We start from the raw sequence: 25,059 nt of genomic DNA, 5'->3' as shown, positions 1-25,059 counted from the left end.
ATTACTTCCATTTAACCACAAGTGATGACTGCCTCAAAATGTGTGGTCAGATACGAGATGCAGCGATTACTGTAATACCATCCATCACCACAGGTGGCGCTAATTCACGTAATGCACTTAATATTAACCACTTTGTTATACGTATGTGTGGAGGGGAAGATGACGTGCCACCATCTTTTGCCAGCGCTGGTTCTTCTCCTCGGTGGATATTTGTGCGTCACCGGTGACTCTGCTGCCCCCAGTTGTGGGACCAGTGTGTTGCATCTCACGTATGGTTTACATGATGTGTACACGATGAAAGGAAGTGGCATGCATCAGCGGTGAACCAAGTGGTGACTCCAGCTCTGAGCGATGAAGCCCATGAGGAAGTACAAAAAACCTGCAGCTCCAACAGGGAGACGTTTCAAACAGTCTTCTTCTGTTGTATAACAAAGTGGTTAATTTGAAGTGCATTAGCGCCACCCATAGTGATGGATGGTATTACTCATGTCGTCAACGCGTAGTTTCCGCTTCTGCACTAAAGTGTTGCAGAGATTCCTGCATTAACGGAGACCCTGCATGTTGCATAGCTGATGCAATGCAACTAAGCATCACAGCGACGCCAAGAACGAGAGCTGTGATAGGTCCTCTGGGTAGTAGCATGTTTAGCATTTCTGGTTGCTTCTCACTCTCCAAGATTTTCAAATTGATAGTTTAGTATTTATCTGGAAGTTTCAGTCTTCATTGTTGAAAGTGAAGCAGGAAGTTGAATCAAAAATTAACTGTTAAAAAGGACACAGCGCCGCCTAGTGTTTGGGTGGAGTTGTTACAGAGTGAACCAGACTGATGGGGTACAAGTAAATACCAGCGTAGGGTCCTTGTGGAGAACCTGCACAGTAATATATATTATACATAGTATAAATGACTCGTTTCCACCCGTGACAAACGAGCAAAATGTAAACAAAATAATAATAATGGGAAACTGGCTCTCACTCCTTAAGAATCGGTTCTTCTGATTCACTCCCAGACACCGGCTCTTAGAATCGGTTCTTCTGATTCACTCCCAGACATCGGCTCTTAGAATCGGCTCTTCTGCGCATGACACATGAGGCCCTGTGTGGGTCAGACAGGAACAAGATGGCGGCGGGAGGAGCGTTAGCTTCTGGACCAGTCGTTGTCTAATAAGGCTGGAGATCCGGCAGGATGAACCTCTGCGCCCAGTACCTACGGTAAGCCAGTCACCGTGTCCTCTAACCGAACCCCCGGTGGTACCGGGCCACCCAGAAGCGGAGGTTTTAACCCCGAAGGTGGATTGTTTTGTTCGGCTGCTAGCCGCGGAGCTAGCTGGTCTGGGGACCACCCCCTTAGCTAGAGCTAGATAGGGTGACCAGACGTCCCCGGTTTCTGGGGACAGTCAACGTTTTGGATGACCTGTCCCCCGGTTAAAGCTGTCTCGGGAAATGTCCCCGATTTTAACGTTTTACCAATGAGGAAAAAAATGTTGCGCATATACTACAACAACGGTTAATACGGTAGCGGATAGGAAGCGCCAGTGAGCATGCTGCGCGCAACAGCATTTATTACGGTAGTCCGTCGCGCTGTTATTGACATTAGAGACATGTCAGTTTAAATATGTTTAAATATGAATAAATGCGTTTACATGAGTCCAGAAAGCGCCATTAAAAACATGGAATTTGACTTATTGTTGTTTTAAAACGCTTTTTTGGATATAACATGACCTGGATGACAGACAGATAAGATAAGATAAGATAAGTATTTGTTTATCTCACAATGGGGAAATTCACTTTCAGAAACACAGAAACTTTCAACGCTTACACAAACAGCGCACATATAGGTGGACTATGTATGAAAAACAACTATGAACGATATATTACAAGCAAGGCAGAGTACAAATAATATAAGATATAAAACATTTAAGTACACTTATGTATATTTACACGTCTACCAGTCGAGGAAAAGCAGATATAAAAATATAATCACTGTATGAGTGTATGAGACATGTTTAATATTAGTAAACATGTCGAAATAAATGAAACTGAAAGCATTTAATTCTTATAACTGACTTTACATAACAACAACAACAACAACACACAGCCTCTTCCTCTCACTCCTTAACACGCTTACTGAGAATAATGAGGATAATGTGTTTCAGTTTTGTTCTGGTTAGCTTTAGCTGTTAGCTGTTAGCTGTTAGCTCGGCTAGTCTCTGAGGAGGAAGTGATGCTGTGTTAGCATGTTAGCTCGGTCCTGTCTAACCTCCTTCTCTTTTGTTTATATCCGAGCAGACAGGCAGAGGCCCTGAAGGCTGACATGACAGGTAGGTCTGCTCCACGTCCTCCGTGGACACCTGTCCCTGTGTCCCTGTGTCCAGACAGTCCATGTAAACCTGTCCCTGTGTCCAGTCAGTCCATGTAAACCTGTCTCTGTGTCCCTGTGTCCAGTCAGTCCATGTAAACCTGTCCCTGTGTCCCTGTGTCCCTGTGTCCAGTCAGTCCCTGTAAACCTGTCTCTGTGTCCATTCAGTCCCTGTAAACCTGTCCCTGTGTCCATTCAGTCCCTGTAAACCTGTCCCTGTGTCCATTCAGTCCATGTAAACCTGTCTCTCTGTGTCCCTGTGTCCAGTCAGTCCCTGTAAACCTGTCTCTGTGTCCAGTCAGTCCCTGTAAACCTGTCTCTGTGTCCATTCAGTCCATATAAACCTGTCTCTGTGTCCCTTTGTCCAGTTAGTCCCTGTAAACCTGTCCCTGTGTCTCTGTGTCCATCCATTCAGTCCATGTAAACCTGTCCCTGTGTCCCTGTGTCCAGTCAGTCCCTGTAAACCTGTCTCTGTGTCCCTTTGTCCAGTCAGTCCCTGTAAACCTGTCTCTCTGTGTCTCTGTGTCCAGTCAGTCCCTGTAAACCTGTCTCTCTGTGTCTCTGTGTCCAGTCAGTCCCTGTAAACCTGTCTCTCTGTGTCCCTGTGTCCAGTCAGTCCCTGTAAACCTGTCTCTCTGTGTCCAGTCAGTCCCTGTAAACCTGTCTCTCTGTGTCCCTGTGTCCAGTTAGTCCATGTAAACCTGTCTCTCTGTGTCCAGTCAGTCCCTGTAAACCTGTCTCTCTGTGTCCCTGTGTCCAGTTAGTCCATGTAAACCTGTCTCTGTGTCCAGTTAGTCCCTGTAAACCTGTCTCTGTGTCCAGTTAGTCCATGTAAACCTGTCTCTGTGTCCAGTTATTCCATGTAAACCTGTCTCTGTGTCCAGTTATTCCCTGTAAACCTGTCTCTCTGTGTCCAGACTCGAAGCTGGGGGCGGCAGAGGTGTGGACGTCCCGTCAGGCTCTGCAGGACCTCTACCAGAAGATGCTGGTGACGGACCTGGAGTACGCTCTGGACAAGAAGGTGGAGCAGGACCTGTAAGTCTCCGCCAGCTGCTTGGACGCTGTAGTTGGACGGTTGATCCTGGTCCACGTGTCCAGAGACAGTTTATTATTAGTGGTGTAACAGATTAATCTCAGGGCTGATGTGGATTAATTTAGATTAATCAGATTAAATATCGTTCGTTCAGCAAACAGACTCAAGGAAAAGGAATATATCTGCACTTAAGGTGTTGTCCCCTCATCCCCTCGTCTCCTTGTCCCTCATCCCCTCGTCTCCTTGTCCCTCATCCTCTCGTCTCCTTGTCCCCTCATCCCCTCGTCTCCTTGTCCCCTCATCCTCTCGTCTCCTTGTCCCTCATCCCCTCGTCTCCTTGTCCCCTCATCCCCTCATCTCCTTGTCCCCTCATCCTCTCGTCTCCTTGTCCCCTCATCCCCTCGTCTCCTTGTCCCCTCATCCCCTCATCTCCTTGTCCCCTCATCCTCTCGTCTCCTTGTCCCTCATCCCCTCGTCTCCTTGCCCTATCCCCTCGTCTCCTTGTCCCCTCATCCTCTCGTCTCCTTTCCTCATCCTCTCGTCCCTTGTCCCTCATCCCCTCGTTCCTTGTCCCCTCATCCTCATCGTTCCTTGTCCTCATCCCTCGTCTCCTTGTCCCTCCCTCATTCCCTCATCTCCTTGTCCTTCATCCTCTGTCTCCTTGTCCCCTCATCCCTCGTCTCCTTGTCCCCTCATCCCCTCATCTCCTTGTCCCCTCATCCCCTCGTCTCCTTGTCCCCTCATCCCCTCGTCTCCTTGTCCCCTCATCCCCTCGTGCCATAGCCGCCTCATCTCTTCGTCTCCTCATCCTTTTGTCTCGCCCCCTTGTTTTTTTCACCTCCTTGTCCCCTCATCTCGTTATCATCTTGTCTCGTCCCCTCATTCTACCTCATTTCCTTGTCTCTTCATCCTCTCGTCTCCTTGTCCCCTCATTCCTTTTACCCTCATCTCCTTGTTTCCTTATCCTCTCGTCACCTCGTCTCCTCATCCCCCCGTTCTCTTGTCTCTTCATCTAATTGTTCCTCATTCCCTTGTCTGATGTAGTTTTTTTCATTTATTTTTTGTTGTTGGGTAAAATATATGTGTTGTGTTGCACAGTTTAACCTCAGAAACGTGTCTGAGAAATAACTGAAGCATCTTTTTCAGTTATAATTCATTCTGTTAAAAGCAAAGTGAGCTGAGCGTATCGTCACGACTCTCGTGTCCCCCGGTCCCGTCCTGATGCTGTCCCCCGTCCCCCTGCAGGTGGAACCATGCCTTTAAGAACCAGATCACCACCCTGCAGAGCCAGGCCAAGAACCGGGCCAACCCAAACCGCAGCGAGGTCCAGGCCAACCTGTCCCTGTTCCTGGAGGCGGCCAGCGGCTTCTACACTCAGGTGGGATCAGAGCGGTTCCTCCTCCTCTTAATTTAATATAATATAATATAATATAATATAATATATATATAATATAATATAATAATGCAGAAGATTGACTAAGGATGAACTATTTTACTGTGATGATGAGTGAATATTGTAAAATAAGTTAGCATTTGGACATTTACAGGGACAGAAATAGGGACAATTCCAGTTTAATTTATTCTGACATATTTATATTTTAATATAAATATTTGTCTGTAAAGTCATTTACTGTGATAACTGGAGTCTGTGCGCCACATTTTTTTTCCTCATTTATAAAACGCTAGAATTGGGACATTTTCGGGAGCAGCTTTAAACAGGGGACAGAAAAAGGGACTGTCTCCAGAAAGTGGGGGACGTCTGGTCACCCTATAAAAAAAAAAAAACCACCACCCAACACGGCACTTTTCTTAGCACAAGGCTTCTCGTTCTGCTGCGTCATTTTTTGGACTTTTCCGTCTTCACCACCTCAGACAGAGACAGTTTCATTGAAAATGGTCCCGTCTGTGTAATAAAATACACCAGTACAACGTTACAGTAGTAAGATAAATATCCCGCCCGGCACTAGTTGCAGCACATTTAGATATTTTGTTCTGGATATGATTCATATGTGGTTTCTACCTTAGTCTGTCATCGATAATAAACTCCATGTCAGTGTTATCTGTTGTTTGAAGGTTTGTTCTGTGTTTGTTAGAAGTTTTTGCTGTAAATTCACGTCACCAACAACACAAACACAGTGAAACTTGTGGTGTCGTGTGCTGCGTTGTGTTGCAGCTGCTGCAGGAGTTGTGCACCGTGTTCAACGTGGACCTGCCCTGTCGCGTCAAGTCGTCCCAGCTCGGCATCATCAGCAACAAGCAGAGCAGCAGCAGCGCCATCGTCACCCCCCAGCCCAGCTCCTGCTCCTACATCTGCCAGCACTGCCTCGTCCACCTGGGAGACATCGGTGAGGACGCGCTAACACACAGGGACACCGCACGTAGGCCACGGATGTGATGTCACAGCAACAGGAAGTGACCGGTCAAGAGAATATTAGTGATCAGTCCTCGTCGTCCTTTTAACGCTGCGGTATTATGCGGCTAACGTTACTTCTCAGTAAAGCTCTGAGCGTTAGCATCTTTTATTTAGCCACATTTATCAGAACTGAGGTTAATCCATTTTTTTTAACAGAGCGATTTACATCTGTTAAGTTCCTAATTTAACGTCCAACGTTAGCGGGACAGTTCTGCTGAGGGAAGACGTTATGAGAATCTGTCTGAATTAAACATTTGACTGTAAACATGGACGATATAAATGAAATGCTTCATCTAGATAATGTTAACGGGACCTGAACGATACCAGGAAGTTTGATTTGAGACGTGGTAGAGAACTGGACTTTCTTTAATCCACTGTTAAATACTCGCGTTTAAAGAAAGCTGAGAGCTGCTTGGCTCTGAACATGTGCACTGAGCGTCTCTGGATGTTTTCTGTGTTTCAGCTCGTTATCGTAACCAGACCAGCCAGGCGGAGTCTTACTACCGACACGCCGCTCAGCTGGTTCCTTCAAACGGTGAGTCTCAGAGGTCCCCTCTTACATCGTGCTAAGCTAGGCTAGTTCAGGTTTATTTATATAGTGTCAATAACAAAACAAAAAACAAAACAAAAAGTCTCAAGATGCTTCACAAAATATAATCTGAAACCTCCAGAACAGCTCGAAGGGAAAACTCCCTTTAACAGGAACAAACCTGGAACCAGAACCGGAACCAGAACCAGAACCAGCTCCATGGAGTAGAGACATTACCCACACAGTCCTACGTAGAACGTGAACTAGCAAGATGTTCAGTAGCAGCCATGTTTGTAGTTTTTAAGGGACGTCCTGATCGGTATCGGGTCTGATATCAGTCCGTTTTAAAATCAGTTTTGAGCTTCAGCCAAGAACAATCTTTAGGAGTTTGATTATTTCAGGTCTGACATAAACCTGAACCACTGCAGTCGAAGGTCTGTGGTTCTTCTTCTTGGCGTGAAAAGTGATAAAAACCAAAGAAGAAGAACCAGAGCCAGTGGTTGTAGCCATGCTGTGATGGAGGTGTTGGTCAGTGACTAGTGTGATGGAGTCATCTTAACAACAACAAACAGTGAACGGATCCTGCTGTTCTTATCTGACTGAGGGCGTTTAGGGTCAGATCAGGGCTCAATAAAGACCTGGATCCCCGTGTCTCCTGCAGGTCAACCCTACAATCAGCTGGCCATCCTGGCCTCCTCTAAGGGCGACCACCTCACCACCATCTTCTACTACTGCCGCAGCATCGCCGTCAAGTTCCCGTTCCCAGCGGCGTCCACCAACCTGCAGAAGGCCCTGTCCAAGGCTCTGGAGAGGTGACGCCCCCCACACATCACATGACTGGTCTGTAATCACCTTGGTATTAACCCCCCCCCCCTGCCGTGTCTGTGCAGTCGTGACGAGGTGAAAACCAAGTGGAGCGTGTCTGATTTCATCAAGGCCTTCATCAAGTTTCATGGTCACGTCTACCTGAGTAAGAGTCTGGACAAACTGGACGGTCTGAGGGAGAAACTGGAGGAGCAGTTTCAGGTAAACAGGGTTCTGTCGGTTCTACCGGTTCACTCCAGGGTTCAGTTCTCACCCCCACCACCACCACCCGTCTTGTCCCTGCAGAGGCTGATCCTCCAGAAAGCCTTCAGCTCCCAGCAGCTCGTCCACATCACCGTAATCAACCTGTTTGAGCTCCACCACCTCAGAGACCTGGCGGCCGACGGCGGCGACCAGAACTACAGCAGCGAGCAGCAGATCAGCTGGTTCCAGCTCCTCGGACTCTTCAGTGAGAGCAACACACTCACAACCACCACAACGTCACAACCACCACAACGTCACAACAACCACCACAAAACAACCACCACAAAACAACCACCACAACGTCACAACACCTGCTTCTCCTCCTGCCTCTCTTGTTCTTTTTCTTCTGCTTAGACGTTAATGATTCATGAAGGAAATGACTTTGTCACCGTAGCTTCGTTGTACATGAAGATAAACACTCTTAAAGAAAGAAAAAAAACACACAACAACGATAAAATAAGATTAGATTAAAACAAAATCAAAAATAATTATAATCAGGAAAATTAAATGTAGAAAAGCAGCTTGCAAAACAGTTTCCAAGGTGATGCGGATGTTTGGCTGGTTGCATAGCAACAGCGGCACGGTTCTTTTTTTCTTCTTCTTCTTCTTCTTCTTCTTCTGTCTGGATTCATTTTCCAGAATCAAGGTTTCTTCCATCACCCACTGACCCTCCCATTCTTCCTCCCGTCTTTCCTCCCGTCCACCAGTGTCCTTCCTGGGTGTGATGTGCAGCCGAGTTCTGCTCAACAAGAACCGTGGGGACGAGATCATGGGGGAGTGTCCCCTGCCGGCCATCAAGGTGTCTCTGGACTGGCTCAAACTGAGACCCAGCGTCTTCCACGAGGCGGCCGTGGACCAGAGGCAGCAGTGAGTCTCTTCTTTTACTCCCAGCTCCTCCTGATCACACGCAGGACGTCTGTTCATCTCATCCTCTTCCTGTCTCCTCAGCGTCTGGCCCTGGCTGGTGTCCATCCTCAACAGTTTCCAGCCCAAAGAGGACGACCTGTCCTGCTCCTCAGGTGAGAAGACGGATATTATCCCTCTGGAGTCCAGAGTCCAGACCTCAGACTGGTTTTTCTTTCTATTTCCTCTCGTTTGGTTTCATTCTTTGTGAACACGTTGGAGCTAAAACCAGACTAGAACCATCAGATCCAGGAGGAACAAGTTAGAAAACCACAAACATGTGGAACCAACCATTTCTAGAACTTAGAATGTAAATCTAACCTGGACATTTCTACAGCTGATCAACACATTTACTTATTTACAACTATTTCCATCAAAACTATTTAGGACCATGTCCACAACTATCAGGTGTCCAACCAGTAATAATGTCTGAATGTCTCTAAACTGTCTCCTGTCTCCATAGACTGAATATAGCCTCACTGTTGCTTAGCAACCACTGACACCTCATGTCCTGATTGGCTGATGGATGCATGTCTCCAGCGTTTTCCGACTATATTCAGGAGAAGTTTGCGTCGTTTTAAACTCGCGTTTGGACGCGTCCAGAGTTTAAACCAGTAGTTTAATTCCTTCTGTCGACGCCCCTGAAATAAATGAAGAGGAACGAGGGAATGATTAAACCTGAGTTCAGCCTGGTTGTAAATATTTAATCTGACCAGGTTCCTCTGTTTGTTTCAGTTATAAACCTGGACTCAGAATCACTTCCCTTTAGTGAATTGTTTTCCAGCACAATAACATTATTTGTTTCGTAATTTATTTTCGTTTCTCTATTTCATTTTTATTTTTATTTCGGTTGTTATTTTCACTTTCCAGTAAAGTGTAACATCACTGACCAAACAGCCTGAGTCTTATAGTATCTGTCTGTCCTATATAAACCATAAATAAACGATTCAGATGTAGAAGAAAAACTAAATCACTTACTGCAACAACATGCACTATGAGGCACATTAAGTGGAACAAAACCGTCAGATAAGTGGAAGCGAAGTGTGTTTTACGCTTAATACATGAGACGCACTGTTGATTTGTGGGAAAACGAAGGGATTTTAAGTGTGAAGAATGAGTTCTGCTTCCTCATCATCCTCAGTCATCTGACATTTCAGGTCTTTTTATGAAAGTGTAGAACATCATAACCTGAGTTTATTTTAGTCTGATAACTGTGTTTTACATTAATGGATCAACAGATATTTTCCTAATATAACAAACCCTCCGTGTGCTGTGGTTCTGATCAGAGACGTTATCACAGACTGAAATTATGAAACGTTTCCAGCCTGAAACATCCTGTAAAACACACCAAGTGGAACTAGGAAATGATTAAACTAGTATGAACTTAGTTTTTAATGATTCACGGGGGAAACAAATGAGTTGGTCACAAAGAAAAACTCTTAAAACCACAAGAAAAAAAGATAAATATGATTAAAAAGAAAGAAACAGTAACATCTGCAGCGTTCAGTCCAGGTGTAAATAATAACTTAGTGCTTGATTGTGACGTGTTAATGGTTGGATCTAATTCTGGTGCTTCCTCATTGACCTCAGTGAGTTTGAACCTGTGAATGAAGCGTCTGTCTCTTTGTTTCCTCACAGTGACGCCGCTGCCGGAGGAGTTTGAGCTCCAGGGTTTCTTAGCCCTGCGTCCTGCCCTCAGGTACATTTAACCCGTAGTAAAACGTCTGAAATCCACCTGAACTCTTACTTAACAGTGTGGACGCTCCCCACTCACGTCCAGAGGAGTGAGCTCAGCCGTCGTCTCCTCCTGGTGACGGTGTTTCCTGGGTCATTGAACGTCTCGTTATGTTTCAGGAGTCTGGACTTCACTAAGGGACATCAGGGCATCCTGGTGGACAGGGACGGTCTCCTGGAGGACACGCGCCACCAGAGGCTCGTCAGTCTGGGGAAATGGGTTTCTGACAACCAGCCGGGGTGAGTGGACACCTGGGCTGCAGCTGCATTCAAGGCGGCTCGGGAAAAAGGAGCTCCGAGTCAGAAATGACTGCTTCCTTAATGAATGAATGAATGAATGAAAGTTTACTGGAAAACAGAATAAAAGAAAAAAGCAAACAAACGACAATAATCATAAAAAACAAAACACAACAAGCCAGAATATAAATTAGTTTAAGTTCTAAAATAAACAGTCGATGTACCAGACTTTCTCATTTCCAAGGTTTCATGAAGGCATCATCTAAACCAGTGTTTTTTCACTGTTGTATGAGATGGACAGTAAATACATGAGACGTCCCAACTACAGACAAAGATAATAATAATATTAAATGTTAGGATGTAAATTGTTTGAGTGAATTGAGTTAGAATATGAATGAATTATTTAGGTCCCATACGTGTCTTAACCATTGGCAGCTGATGGGTGGACAGACTGTAGACAGACATAAGAGGAGGAAAAGACGCTTTGTCTTCTTTATCATCTCGTCTTCTACCTTTTTCTCGTTTGTCTTCATCACTCTTCATTTTCTCCTCTTATTCTAGCTGTTAGTTTCCTTCGTCGTCTCCTTTCTTTCTTTGTCTCACTTGTCTTTTACCAGTTTGTCTCATCGTGTCCTTATTATTCATCTTTGTTTTCTCCTTCGTCTCCTTCCTGCTCTTCTTATCTTTGTGAAGTTTCATCTTCCTCTTGTTCTAGTTTGTCTTCATCATGTTCGTCCGTGTTATTACTTTTTATTTTACACTTTCTGAACTTCTACTCGTTTGTCTTCATTCATTTATGTCTTAACTCCATATAAATTAAATTGAATGGGAGTTTTTTCATGTTATAAAGTGAATAATATTAAATGTTGTCCTCTCACTGACGTCCCTGCATGGCGTCCTCCTGATGGTGTCTCGTGTCCCCAGGCTGATCCAGTGCAGAGTGGACGAGAGCGGCGTCCTGGTCTTCGTCTCTGAGATCCCGGAGCAGGCCATCGAGGAGCCGCAGGAGAAGGAGGCGCCGGTGCTGCAGGAGTCGTCCAACGGCGAGCAGACGTCCAACGACGGCGGCGTCTCCGGCCTCAAGTCGGTCCTGTCCGTGGGGAAGACGCAGAGCTCGTGGCCCGACAGCAGCGAGCGGCCCGTCGTCACCTTCAAGGAGAACATCAAACCCCGGGAGCTGAGCCGCGACGCCACCAGGAACCACCACCTGAAGGAGGGCAGCAAGGAGCGCCGCGACTTCCCCAAAGGCAACGGGGCCGCGGGCAAAGGCGAGGCCAAGAGGGACGGCAAGAGGAAGAGCGAGACCAAGAAGACCGGCCACGACAAGACGGCCGACGCCGGCAAACAGGTGCAGTGATTTATTCAGTCGCCACATGAACGTGAAGGCTCATTCGCTCCCAGACCAGCAGGTCCAGGTGGAGCTGGGTCTCACTGAGCGCCGGTAAAAACCTTTAATGTACGACTCTGTGGGAAACGCTGCACAACGAGACACGAGCCGGGTTCACACGGAGACGTGTTCACATTTCAACCGATCTAAAGTGTGAGTGAAGTCAGTCCCTGTCCTGTCTGAGCATGCTCAGTCTGTCCGAGTGGCGTTTTCTCATCTGGAGAGTTTGTTTTTAATAATAACAGCTAAATAAAACCTCACACTTAGAGACAGAAAACATAGAAACGGAATGAACTGGTTCAAATGGTCCAATAAAGATTCATCGAAGCTGAGACGGACTGAAGCGAGGAACCAAATAACGTAACGTAAAAACAACAGAAACTAGGGCAGATGAGGAAAGACGTCCATCTTTGATCCGTCTCATGATGTTTTCACTGATCTGTCGCTCGCCTGTAAAACAGATTAACAGCAGGTTCATGTAGAAGAGACGACCTCACACGGAAACAGCTGATGTGAAAACGTCTCCATGTAAACCTGCCGTCTCTGAGGCGGCGAAGAGGCAAAGCTTCAACAAACAGAAGCAGCAGAATGACGAGAGTTTGTTTTTTTATTTCTGGGGACAGTCCCCGTTTTGGTTGAACCTGTCCCCTAAAATGTCCCCAGATGCAGCTTTTTATGCGTGAGTGTAATCAGTTATAACAGTAGCTGGTCGCGCTGCTGATGACATCACAGACATAACGGGTTAGATGTGAATAAATACGTCACAGATAAATGCAGCTGGAAACGTTCCTGCTTCTTCATTTCATCCTGAGAACATTTAATTCCTTTTGTTTCTTACTTCTTTCTTCTTTTATGTGTCTGCGCCTCCTTAAACTTAAACTACTATTACCCTCAAACTTTCCCTTTTTATCCTGCGTCAGTTTAAACAGTTAAATAAGAAATTTATGAAGCATTTAAAGTTTATATGTCGGGTTCTTTCTGTTTGTTTGTTGACTTTATAAATATCTCTTTAAATAAAAGAAACCTCCACGTATGCGTCACATGTTTTACTGGTTGAAGTGTTATATTGTAACTAACGTCCTGTGTTGATCAGACGTTTGGAGCCAGAGATTAATGAATGAACTCTCATCTCTCTGGTTCTGGTTCTGGTTCTGGTTCAGGTGAAGGCCCAGACGGAGCTGAGGAAGACTCCGGTCTCTGAGGCCAAGAAGACGCCCGCCACCCAGACCCAGACCACCTGCTCGTCCCAGTTCATCCCCATCCACCACCCTGGAGCCTTCCCCCCCCTCCCCAGCCGACCCGGTGGGTGTCTCTACGTAGAACCGTTCTTCTACTGTCCTTATGAAAAGAATGTGTCGTATCATAAAGGATTCTGTGCTGCTCCGCTTCAGTTCGGCCGTGACGTGATGTGGATGTGAAGCTGTGAGGCTACGTGAGCGGCAATAACGTGTTTTATTTTGAAAGGGGCCGAAGTGTTTTACGTTGATTCTTGGTCGGATTTCCTGTCCTGGTCCCGTCTCTGTTCAGCTTAGCACGTTTAGCACGTTTAGCAACGGCTCCGTCTAAACTACAACTGCTACGGAATGATAGCGCTGCAGGGGACGCTGCAGGGGACGCTGCAGGGACGTTACAGGGGACGCTGCAGGGACGTTACAGGGACGCTGCAGGGGACGCTGCAGGGACGTTACAGGGACGCTGCAGGGGACGTCACAGGGGACGCAGCAGAGACGTTACAGGGACGCAGCAGGGGACGTTACAGGGGACGCTGCAGGGGACGTTACAGGGACGTTACAGGGACGCAGCAGGGACGCAGCAGGGGACGTTACAGGGGACGCTGCAGGGGACGCTGCAGGGGACGTTACAGGGACGTTACGGGGACGCAGCAGGGACGCAGCAGGGGACGTCGCAGGGGACGTCGCAGGGGACGCAGCAGAGCGGAGGGACGTTACGCGCTGGATAGAATCTGGACTAAAAGACGTTCACTAACCAGAAAGAGACGACGACTTTGAGTGACTGTTATTAACTTGAAGTGATGAGTCATGTGACAGGAAGTCCTGAATCGTGTCTCCCGCCCTCTGTCTGCAGGTTTCCCCCCCTCGGCCTACGTCATCCCTCCCCCGGTGCCGTTCCCGGGCCTCCAGGTGAACCCGGGCTTCACCTTCTCCACCGGCGTCTCCGTCCCCGGACCTTTCCTCCAGCCGGCCGTCCACACCCAGTCTGGGACCCAGGTCCAGGCCGGGAAGCAGTCCCACATCCCCTACAGTCAGCAGAGGCCCTCGGGGCCGGGGCCCGGTCAGGGGCCGGGGGCCTCGGCCCAGGGCCCCCCCCAGGGTCAGCAGCCCCAGCCCCAGCCGCCCTCGCAGCAGTCGGTCCAGCTCCAGGTCCAGACCATGGGACAGCAGCACCAGCAGTCTCCCACCAAACCGGGGCAGCAGGTGGGGATGGGCAAGAGTCCTCCTCACCACCCGGGGCTGCAGCAGGTCAGACCCCCCCACCCACTAGACCAGGACCCTCAGTGGTCCAGATTAGATAGATCTCTACCCACCACTGGGCCAGAACCACTGGACCACGCGGTTGGTGGCTCGGTCCAGATGTCCTCATGGTAACTGATGCTTCCTCCCGTGTCTGGTGGGACAGTTCATGCAGGTCCAGGACCAGTCGGCTCAGATGTGGAACCAGGCCCAGGCCAGTCTCCAGAAGATGTCCCCCATCCCGATGTCCCTGAAGCAGCCCCAGACCCAGCCCCAGCCCCAGCAGACCTTCTACATGGCGCCCCAGGACCCGCTGAAGCTCTACGAGCACCAGCAGCAGCCGCCGCTGTCCTCCATGGACAAGAAGATCAAGTAAATACGTTAATTAATACGTTAATGAGTCGGTTAATTAATCCATTAATGAGTCAGTTAATGAGTCTGTCAATTAATCCGTTAATTAATCTGTTAATCAGTTGGTTAATTAATCAGTTAATGAGTCGGTTAATTAATTAGTTAATTAATCCGTTAATGAGTCGGTTAATTAATCTGTTAATTAATCCGTTAATGAGTCGGTTAATTAATCAGTTAATGAGTCTGTTAATTCATTAGTTGATTAGTCCGTTAATTAATTAGTTAATCAGTTAATGAGTCGGTTAATTCATTAGTTAATTAATCTGTTAATTCATTAGTTAATGAGTCTGTTAATTCATTAGTTAATTAATCAGTTAATGAGTCGGTTAATTTATTAGTTAATTAATCTATTAATTAGTTAATTAATCTGTTAATTAATCAGTTAATGAGTCTGTTAATTCATTAGTTAATTAATCCGTTAATGAGTCGGTTAATTAATCTGTTAATTAATCCGTTAATGAGTCGGTTAATTAATCAGTTAATGAGTCTGTTAATTCATTAGTTGATTAGTCCGTTAATTAATTAGTTAATCAGTTAATGAGTCGGTTAATTCATTAGTTAATTAATCTGTTAATTCATTAGTTAATGAGTCTGTTAATTCATTAGTTAATTAATCAGTTAATGAGTCGGTTAATTTATTAGTTAATTAATCTATTAATTAGTTAATTAATCTGTTAATTAATCAGTTAATGAGTCTGTTAATTCATTAGTTAATTAATCAGTTAATGAGTCAGTTAATTAATTAGTTAATTAGCTAGTTTACCCAGTGTCTCCATGTTCCAGCTGATGGTATAAACAATCACATTTAAATAGTGAAGAGGAAACACACTGTTACCAAGACGACCAATCACAGCTCTAGTCCTGTGTATTTAGATGTGGGGGGGGCTGTGTATGGGGGGGGGGGGGGGGGGGGGGGGGGGGGGGGGGTGTGTCTGTGCCTGGGAATCATTGATGCTGTTTTCTTACTTGTGTCTAATGCTTGTGCAGCTCCAAGTATCCTGACTTCTACTGGGAGCCCTCCTACCGGATGGGGGAGGGTCTGGCCGTGGTGGCCGACAGGATGAGGAGGCCTCCACCAGGGGGCATGTGTTCGGAGCAGGACGCCCCCGCCGGGTCCAGGGGACCCCCCTTTGAGGTAGGCTGGGACTAGTGCCGGTCCTTAATGAGACGAAGCTTCTTTCCTTCTCTTCACCTCGGTCTCACTGGCGTCCCTTCTTTCTTTGTCTCTGGTTTTATCCTCTCTTTCCTCCCTCCTCCTTCCTCCTTCCTCTCCGTCTCTCATAGGACAACAAGAGCTCGCCTCTTCTACCTCCCGACCTGTTAAAAACTCTAGCAGATTTTGAGGAGGAGGAGGAGCTCGTCTTTTCTAAGCCTCCTGATTTCTTCCAGGCCTTGGCCGGTCCTCTGAGCTCTGCTCCTGGACCAAATATATTTGTATGTAGCACTTCTGTCTTCTCCTCCTTCGTCTGCCTTCATTCATTCATCATCCTTTCATCCCTGCTGACCCCCCCCCCCGTCCATCCCTCCATCCATCCATCCCTCCATCCATCCATCCGTCCATCCCTCCGTCCATCCGTCCCTCCATCATCCGTCCATCCGTCCCAGCCTGAATGTTCACCGCCTCTAACACCTTCTTATGAAACAGCAGTGACCGTCTGATCTGAGTTTAAAGCCTCTTAGAACGTGTGAACAGACATTAATGATTTCAGCTGAACCTGCAGCCAGATATAAATAATAATAACACAGCTGTAGATAATAATAATAATAATAAGATAGAACGTGTATTTACCTGTATTTATGCTTCTATGTACAGACGCTATCACACAGGTTTATTTAAAGCACATTCAACCCTCGGTTTAATTTACTGTCCCTTCATTAAGGACAAAAACGTCCTTGTTTGCTATAAAAACTTTTTCTGCTTAAATCTCATAAAACACTTTGTCTCTTTACAAACTCCCCAAACATTGAGTCCTTTAAAACCCGTAAATCTCCGTCTGGTTCCTTAAAGTCACGTCTGAATGACTGGTTTTTCTTCAGCGTCGGGTGTAAAGTGGTTTCAGAGACGAGGCTCCTGTTTTTATTTTCCACGTACGAGTTAAAATAGATTCATGGAGCTGATTTTCAGAAACTCGTCCGTTGTCTCTGCAGCTGCCGAACCAGAACAGGATGGAGAGCGGCTCCGAGGTCCTGGGTCAGACCTCCTCCCTGCTGCCCATGGCCGGCTTCCCCATGCAGGTCAGACCTCCTCCTCCTGCTCCTCCTGCTCCTGCTGCTTCTGCTCCTGCTCCTCCTGCTGCTTCTGCTCCTCCTGCTCATCCTCCTCATCCTCCTCCTCGTCCTCGTCCTCGTCCTCCTCCTTCTCCTCCACCACCTCCTCCTCCTCCTGCTCCTCGTCCTCCTCCTCCTCCTGCTCCTCGTCCTCCCCCTTTTCCTCCTCCTCCTCGTCCTCCTCCTCCTCCCCCACCTCCTCCTCCTCCTCATCCTCCTCCACCTCCTCCTCCTGCTCCTCCTTTTATTCTATGTTCATTATTATTAATTTATTTTGTATAATATTAAGTGAGTTATTCAGGTCCTTTGTTTATCCAGTGTCAAATCTATATATATATGTATATGTAAATGACACATTAAATATATCGTATATATTCTTTCAGTGAACGAGGAACGAGTGTTTATATATATATAGATGAGTTTGATTAGATGAGTTTTCTTCAGCTTGTGTAAATCAACATATTGAAAACATATGATTAGTTTAAGTCTGTGAAGTGTATTTCTGAATAGCGGTAGTTCAGTGTTTGGTCCAGCAGGGGGCGCACAGCGTGTGATGAACTGAGTGTGTGTTTGTGTCCAGGAGTTCAACCAGAACAGTATCTTCAGTCAGGCCTACGGCAAAAACCTGCCCCCCAGCTCCAAGCCCGACGCTCCCATGATGCACCAGGAGGCCTCCCTCTACTCCCTGTTTGAGGGAACTCCGTGGTCCCCTTCTCTTCCAGCCAGCTCAGGTACACCTCCTCCTCCTGCTCCTGCTCCTCCTCCTCCTGCTCCTCCTCCTCTTCTCCTCCTCCTCCTCCTGATCCTCCTCCTCCTCCTGCTCCTGCTCCTGCTCCTCCTCCTCCTGCTCCTCCTCCTCCTCCTCCTGCTCCTCCTCCTCTTCTCCTCCTCCTGCTCCTCCTGCTCCTCCTCCTCCTCCTCCTGCTCCTCCTCCTCTTCTCCTCCTCCTCCTCCTCCTCCTTCCCCCTCCACCCAGCAAAGAGGGAACTAACATACAGGACCCAACGTACAAAGAACTACTGTTATACACACACACACACATTTACACACACACACACACACATATATATACACACACATATACACACACACACACACACGTATACACACACACACACATATATACACACACACACACACGTATATACACACACACACACACACAATATACACACAATACCACCACACACCACACACACACTATACACACACACACACACAACACACACATATACACACACACACACACACATATACACATATATATACACGTGTGTGTGTGTGTATATGTATATATGTGTGTGTGTGTGTGTATATGTATATATATGTGTGTGTGTGTGTGTGTGTATATGTATATATATATGTGTGTGTGTGTGTGTGTATATGTATATATGTGTGTGTGTGTGTGTGTGTGTATGTATATATATGTGTGTGTGTGTATTTATATGTGTGTGTGTATGTTGTGTGTGTATATTGTTGTAATATATGTGTTGTGTGTGTATATGTTATATGTGTGTGTGTGTGTATATGTATATATGTGTGTGTGTGTGTGTATATATTTTATATATTGTGTTGTGTGTTCTGTATATATGTTAGGTGCTCTGCCTGTGTGCGGGTTTTGTGTGTTGTCTCTATTTATCCTTGTTGTCTTGTTTTGTGTTACCTGCTAATTAGCATAGTTGCTATAACCTGACAGATGATGGTTACTGAGCTCTGATGTCTCCGTGTCCACGTGTCTCTGATTGTAGACCACTCCACCCCGGCCAGCCAATCCCCTCACTCCTCCAACCCCAGCAGCCTGCCGTCCTCCCCCCCCACCCACAACCACGGGGCCATGCCCTTCTCCAACTTCGGACCCATCGGGACCCCGGACAGCCGGGACCGGCGGGTGGTGGACCGCTGGAAGGCGGACAAGACCGGTGAGTCTAGAGACACACACATTATAACACAAACCACATCCTCGTCCTTTATTCCTGGTCACTGAACCATGTCTGACTGAGCCAGTGATTAAATCAGTCACTGCATTTATATCTGTGTGAACATATTAGATACGTCACATGTTGGTGTTAACAGCGATAACACAGTGATAACGGTGATAACACAGTGATAACAGTGATAACGGTGATAACACAGTGATAACAGTGATAACGGTGATAACACGGTGATAACACGGTGATAACACGGTGATCACGGTGATAACGGTGATAACACAGTGATAACACAGTGATAACACAGTGATAACACAGTGATAACGGTGATAACACAGTGATAACGGTGATAACGGTGATAACGGTGATAACACAGTGATAACACAGTGATAACAGTGATAACGGTGATAACACAGTGATAACACAGTGATAACACAGTGATAACACAGTGATAACGGTGATAACACAGTGATAACACAGTGATAACAGTGATAACACAGTGATAATGGTGATAGCGGTGATAATGGTGATAGCGGTGATAACGGCGATGACAGTGATATCTGTGATAACAGTGATAACACGGTGATAATGGTGATAACGGTGATGACAGTGATGACAGTGATGACTGTGATAACTGTGATAACACAGTGATAACACGGTGATAACAGTGATAACAGTGATGACAGTGATGACAGTGATATCTGTGATAACTGTGATAACTGTGATAACACGGTGATAACACGGTGATAACACGGTGATAATGGTGATAGCGGTGATAACGGTGATGACAGTGATATCTGTGATAACAGTGATAATGGTGATAACGGTGATAACACAGTGATACCGGTGATGACAGTGATAACGGTGATGACAGTGATAACACAGTGATAACACAGTGATAAAACAGTGCTAACGGTCATAACACAGTGATAACAGTGATAACACAGTGATAATAGTGATAACAGTGATAACAGTGATAACACAGTGATAATAGTGATAACACAGTGATAACACAGTGATAAACAGTGATAACACTGTGATAACGGTGATAACGGTGATAACGGTGATGATAACATGGTGATAACACGGTGATAACACAGTGATAACACAGTGATAACACAGTGATATAACAGTGATATAACAGTGATAACAGTGATAACAGTGATAACACAGTGATAACACAGTGATAACACAGTGATAACAGTGATACCAGTGATAACACAGTGATCACAGTGATAACACGGTGATAACACGGTGATAACTGTGATAACACAGTGATAACACAGTGATAATAGTGATAACACAGTGATAACGGTGATAACGGTGATAACACAGTGATAACACAGTGATACCAGTGAAACCAGTGATACCAGTGATAACCGTGGGTCCCCGGTAGTTTCTGACTGACCCTGGTAGATCTGGTCCCGTGTGAACCGGGTTGTATCAGCTGGTCTGAGTCTGGTTCTCGTCTCCAGGAGGCGTCAGTGGGTTCGGCCTCGACTACCTCCCGACCGCCGCCGCCTCCTCGTCCTCAGACTCCAGCTGGCACCAGGCCGGGTCCACGGGGACGTCCTGGACCAACCAGGAGTCTCCCATGGAGGAGTCGTCCTCCACCGTGCTGCTCGACAGCCTCAAGGTTCGTCTCCTCCTGGTTTGTCTCCCAACGATGTGTCACTACACGTTCATGCTCTGCTTCATGTTTACATATCACGATTTCAGACCGGGTTCGTTCACAACCCGACCCGCTCACCTTCCACTATTGTCTCTCTCCTGCTTCTCTTCCTCCTTCCTTCTTCTTCCTTCCTTCTCCTCTCCATCTTCCTTCTCCTCCCTTTCCTTCCCTCCTTCCTCCTTCCTCTTCCATTCTTCCTTCCTTTCTTCTTTCTTCCTTCCTCTCCTTCCATTTTTCCTTTCCTCCTTCCTTCCTTCCTCTTCCTTCCTTCCTTTCCTTCTTTCTTCTCCTTCCTTTCCTTCCTTCCTCTTCCTCCTTCATTCCTTCCTTCCCTCCTTCCTTCCTTCCTTCATTCCTCCCTTCCTTTCTTCCTTCCTTCCTTTTTCCTTCCCTCCCTTTTTCTTCCTTCCTTTCCTTTTCCTTCCTCTCCCTCATTTCCTTCCTTCCTCCCTTCCTTCCTTAATTAATTACCTAGTTTTCAGACAGATTGTCCTCAAAGTGAAACGTGTTCTGAAATATTGTCCTCCCCCCCCGTCCTCCCCCCCCGTCCCCCCCCCCCTGTCCTCCCCCCCGTCCTCCCCCTGTCCTCCCCCCTGTCCTCCCCCCTGTCCTCCCCCCTCCAGTCTATCTGGTCCAGCTCTATGATGCAGCCGGGCCCGTCGGCGTTGGAGCAGCTCCTCCTGCAGCAGAAGCAGAAGCAGCAGCGAGGCCACGGCGCCATGAACCCCCCCCACTGAACGGCGGCCGGGAAGGCGGCGCTTTGTGTCCGGACGTCAACAAGAACCCACCACCAGGAGAAAACGTGAATGGAGGAGGGGGGGGGGGGACGATGACGACAAAACCAGAGAAACCAGAGAAGTTTGACGAGCTCCAAATCAAAGGTGAAATTAAACGGTGGAGGCTGGGGAGGCGACGTGACCCCCGACGAGGCTGAATCACCACCACCCCCCTACGACCACCCCCCCCTCGCTGACGAGGAGCGGTGACGCGCCTCCTGGATCGGAGGGCGTGGGATCTCATCCGCAGGGTTTCCCTCGACCCGCGGGAATCTGAACTTTGAGGAACCCCCCACCACCACCACCACCACCACCACCACCACATCTCCACCACTCCTCTCATCTGCAAGAACGAACGAACGAAAGAAAGAACGAACTCCTTCCTTCATAGTTTTGGTCTGAAAATAAAAAAAAAAGACGATGAGCGACCTCCCGGACGTCTGCTCGGTTTTTAGCGCCTCGTCGCCACAGACTGAACCGGGGTCGTGGGAGAGTGAGGACGGAGCAGTGGTCGGGTTTCAGGTGGTCGACCAACGGGGGGTTTGGGGGGGAATCACAATAATGGACCGGATTTCTGATCTCCATTCACTCTCATTACCGAGGAGGAGGAGGAGGAGGAGGCTCTCTCTCTCTCTCTCTGGCTGGAGGCAGGAGGAGCAGAGTCCAGTGCGACTATATAAATATATAAATAACTATATATTGCCATAGTTGGGCTTTAAACGGACCTCGAGTCTTAGCCGAGAATTCGTCTTTTGAAGGAAGAGACGCCGGCGAGTGGACAGAAGTTGGAACGGCGTGGGAGGAGGGGAGGGAAAGGGGGCGGGGCTAGGAACAAAACAAAAAAAAAAGATAAAAAAATCCAATACAAGAACCCTGTGGATCTTAGGGTAGTATTACTGTTAGCTTCAAGAGACGCAGATATTAACAAGAAACTGTACTTTGTGATTTGTTCGTAGCAGTTTTAGCTCTATTGGCTTCCTGCTTTGATATTTTCGGTGTTCTTCTTCTTCTTCTCTCCTTAATTTATGAAGAGGAGACTAAAGGTGTAACCCTGCTCGCTTAATTAACCTGCATTTACTCTGTTTCTTTACTGTTTTTGTTTTGGTTCATGTTCTGCCTTTTTACTGGTTTTAAGCAGCTGTGTTGACGCCTTCCCCCCGTCCCCCTGGTCCCCCCCCGTCCCGTCCCGTCCCACCACCACAGGCCGAAGGGGGCTGTGTCCACTACCAGGCTGTGGGCGGGGCATGTGTGGGCGGGGCTTGTGTGGGCGGAGTTTTATGAGCGGGAGCAACTTTTAATTGAAACCGAAGCCTGAAATCTGAACAATGAGCCGCAGCAAACAAAGTGAAGAAAATAATAAATTAACAAACGGACGAACTCAAAGTCAAAACCTCAGTTCCCAATGTTTAAAATGAGGACTTTGATTTTTGAGCCTCATTTCATCTCAATAATGTTTTTTTTTCTTTTAAAGAATTATTAATCGGACACAGAAGCTAAAAATATTCTGTTTGTCATGAAGAGAAACTAAATAAAAAAACGGCACTTGATGAACCGGAGAATAAACCGGTCGACTGATGGAAACATTTATATTTTTTTATTGGTTCATCTGAACGTGAAGAAGCTTCTCGACTAAAACCAGCTCCCGGATGAACTCCCGGTGGTTCCTGCTCCTTCGTGTAAAGTTCCTGCCTTGGTTTTTATTTGCGTGCTTTCAGCCTTGGCTCGGTGTCAGCTGACCTCTGACCTCTCTAGGCGTCAGTGGAAGCCGCAGCCCTGTGCGGTACCAACGAAGAAGAGGAAGCAGGAAGTAGTTCAGTTCTCTGCTGTCGTTCACAGCCTGTGTTTGGTTTTATTTCTTTTTTTTCTTCACAAAGAGACGTGTCTATTTTCTGTGTGATCGTGCTTTTCATGTCGCATTTACGAAATGTATTTGAAAAATAATAAAGATAAACTATTGTTGAACGTGAGGACGACTTTGGGCCAGAAGCATCGAGGACTCAAGTCCAGATGTGAGTTTGACTTGGAGGCTTTTTGTGTTCCTGTCTCTCTGTAGACCTTCAGAATCAGCCTTTAAATAAACGTTAACGGTGACTTCACTCTGTCCTCGTCTCTCATTTGATCAAAAACCCTGATCTGGTTTCTAGAGTCCCAGTCTGGACCCTGATCTGGTCTCAGTCCACATGTGGAGGTGGTCTGGAACCAATGTGACCTCATTTATTTGGTCAGTGTGAACACACAGTGAGTCCTGGTCCCATTAAAGACTACAACCTGAACTCATTCATTCATCCACTGCTAGAAATGAACCTGAATAAGAGACATCCTTCCTTCCTTTCTTCCTTCCATCCTTCCTTCCATCCTTCCTTCCTTCCTTCCTTCCATCCTTCCTGTTCCTGGGTCTGATCCAGTTGTAGGTAGAGATCCATTGCAGATGTCCAGGTCAATCACTTCTCAGACGCTGTTTCTCCATCAACTCAACATTATTTGGATGGAAGTGAATTCACTAGTGTAGCTAATGAACTGGCCGTGAGCAGACAGGAGGTTTAGTTTACATTATTTATTCATTTATTTTTGGTGTCAGACTTTCTACAAGGTGTTGGAAACATTCCTCAGAGGTTTGGTCCATATTGACATGATAGTCAGAAGATGGTCCACTGTGGTCATGAAGGGATGGACATGGTCAGCAACAATCCTCAGGTAGGCTGTGGCATTTAAACCATGACCACCCCCCAGTCTGCCCATTCTCCTCTGACCTCTCACATCAACAACTGCTGCTCACTGGATATTTTCTCTTTTTCAGACCATTCTCTGTAAACCCTAGAGATGGTTGTGAGTTAAAATCCCAGTAGATCAGTAGTTTGTGAAATACTCAGACCAACAACCACCAACCAGACCATGTTCAAAGTCTCTCAAATCCTCTTTCTTCCTCATTCTGATGCTGATGTTTGAACTTCAGTTAGTTGTCTTGATCACCTCTACATGAATAAATGCTTTGTATTGCAGCATGTTTTTGGCTGATTAGATATTTGTGTTAACAAGTAATTGAACAGGTGTACCTAATAAAGTGGCCAGTGGGTGTATAATGAACAGATTTAATATAGGTGTTGGAACTAATTCATCAAACTCTGTTTTCCACACCATAAATAAATAAACGAAGAGGTTTAAACTCCATTGATCTAATAATTAATAATAATTTAACTCTCTGTAAATAGTTCTAACAAGACATGTCTTCTTTCAGTTTTAATCTGGTCTATTTCCATCCACCTTTTTTAGACACATTTTTAATTTGCACAGAAAAAGGAGAACTACCAAGAAACATGAAGTGTTTTCATGACTGTCGTCCACAAAATTATATAGTCTCTGTCCTAGATTCAGGAAATAGCTCTGGACCAGGAAATAGTCTGGTCCAAGACTTTCCTGCAGAAAATGATGAGACATATTCTGAAAACTGTGACAACTAAAATAAAATTATTATTCATGCAGTGAAAATGTTAATTAGTGAATATTTTCTATATTTTTATATTCTGACTGAATTCATCTTTAATTTAGATTCTGAAAAAGCTGCAGTTGTTGACCTACATTTAAACATCAAAGTAAACGTTGTGACATCAGCCTGACGTTCATTCCCATCAGATAAAAGCTCTCATCTCTTCAAACAAGCCACAGAGGGTTGATGGGGGAAACCTCAAGCCTCGTTCAGCTGCCGTTGTTCAGTCTTCCATAGAGAAACAGTTCAACAGTTTTTGTACGAGTGTTTTTCACCGTGTCTACGTACCACAGTGACTGAAGTCAGTCTGACTCTATGACAAAAACCTCCAGAGGCCTTCCAGCTCTGAATCCTCCACAAAGATTCACAGCCTGGACAAAAAATAAAGTC

At 46.4% G+C, this 25,059-nt stretch overlaps 1 protein-coding gene across 3 annotated transcripts; it reads left to right on the top strand.

Moving 5' to 3' along the window:
• Positions 1-1,093: 1,093 nt before the first annotated feature.
• Positions 1,094-23,281, top strand: smg7 (SMG7 nonsense mediated mRNA decay factor). 3 transcript variants are annotated; one of them, XM_047589795.1, is made up of 24 exons: positions 1,094-1,208; positions 2,286-2,317; positions 3,273-3,390; positions 4,634-4,766; positions 5,562-5,733; positions 6,265-6,336; positions 6,992-7,142; positions 7,221-7,356; positions 7,441-7,603; positions 8,106-8,265; positions 8,347-8,417; positions 9,940-10,000; positions 10,156-10,275; positions 11,197-11,620; positions 12,820-12,961; positions 13,745-14,139; positions 14,297-14,502; positions 15,529-15,676; positions 15,826-15,975; positions 16,690-16,776; positions 17,390-17,540; positions 18,558-18,728; positions 20,213-20,373; positions 21,033-23,281. In XM_047589795.1, the coding sequence occupies exons 1-24, from the start codon at positions 1,183-1,185 to the stop codon at positions 21,144-21,146; spliced, it is 3,564 nt and encodes a 1,187-aa protein (XP_047445751.1). In that variant the 5' UTR covers positions 1,094-1,182; the 3' UTR covers positions 21,147-23,281. The 3 variants fall into 3 exon arrangements, with proteins under 3 accessions (XP_047445751.1, XP_047445752.1, XP_047445753.1); XM_047589796.1 differs by lacking the exon at positions 15,826-15,975; XM_047589797.1 differs by lacking the exons at positions 15,826-15,975; positions 16,690-16,776.
• Positions 23,282-25,059: the final 1,778 nt, after the last annotated feature.

Source organism: Mugil cephalus, chromosome 7, assembly GCF_022458985.1.
Source record: "Mugil cephalus isolate CIBA_MC_2020 chromosome 7, CIBA_Mcephalus_1.1, whole genome shotgun sequence".
In the NCBI taxonomy this organism is placed as follows: Eukaryota; Metazoa; Chordata; class Actinopteri; order Mugiliformes; family Mugilidae; genus Mugil; species Mugil cephalus.
The sequence above is the reverse complement of the archived record's forward strand: the minus strand, read 5'-3'. Positions and strand labels throughout refer to the sequence as shown.

Excerpts from the sequence above, each read along its gene's own strand:
- smg7 (XM_047589795.1), top strand. The coding sequence starts at position 1,183 with ATGAACCTCTGCGCCCAGTACCTACG. Across the intron at positions 7,604-8,105 it reads CCAGCTCCTCGGACTCTTCA|TGTCCTTCCTGGGTGTGATG; the intron begins GTGAGAGCAACA and ends CCCGTCCACCAG. Across the intron at positions 8,266-8,346 it reads GCCGTGGACCAGAGGCAGCA|CGTCTGGCCCTGGCTGGTGT; the intron begins GTGAGTCTCTTC and ends CTGTCTCCTCAG.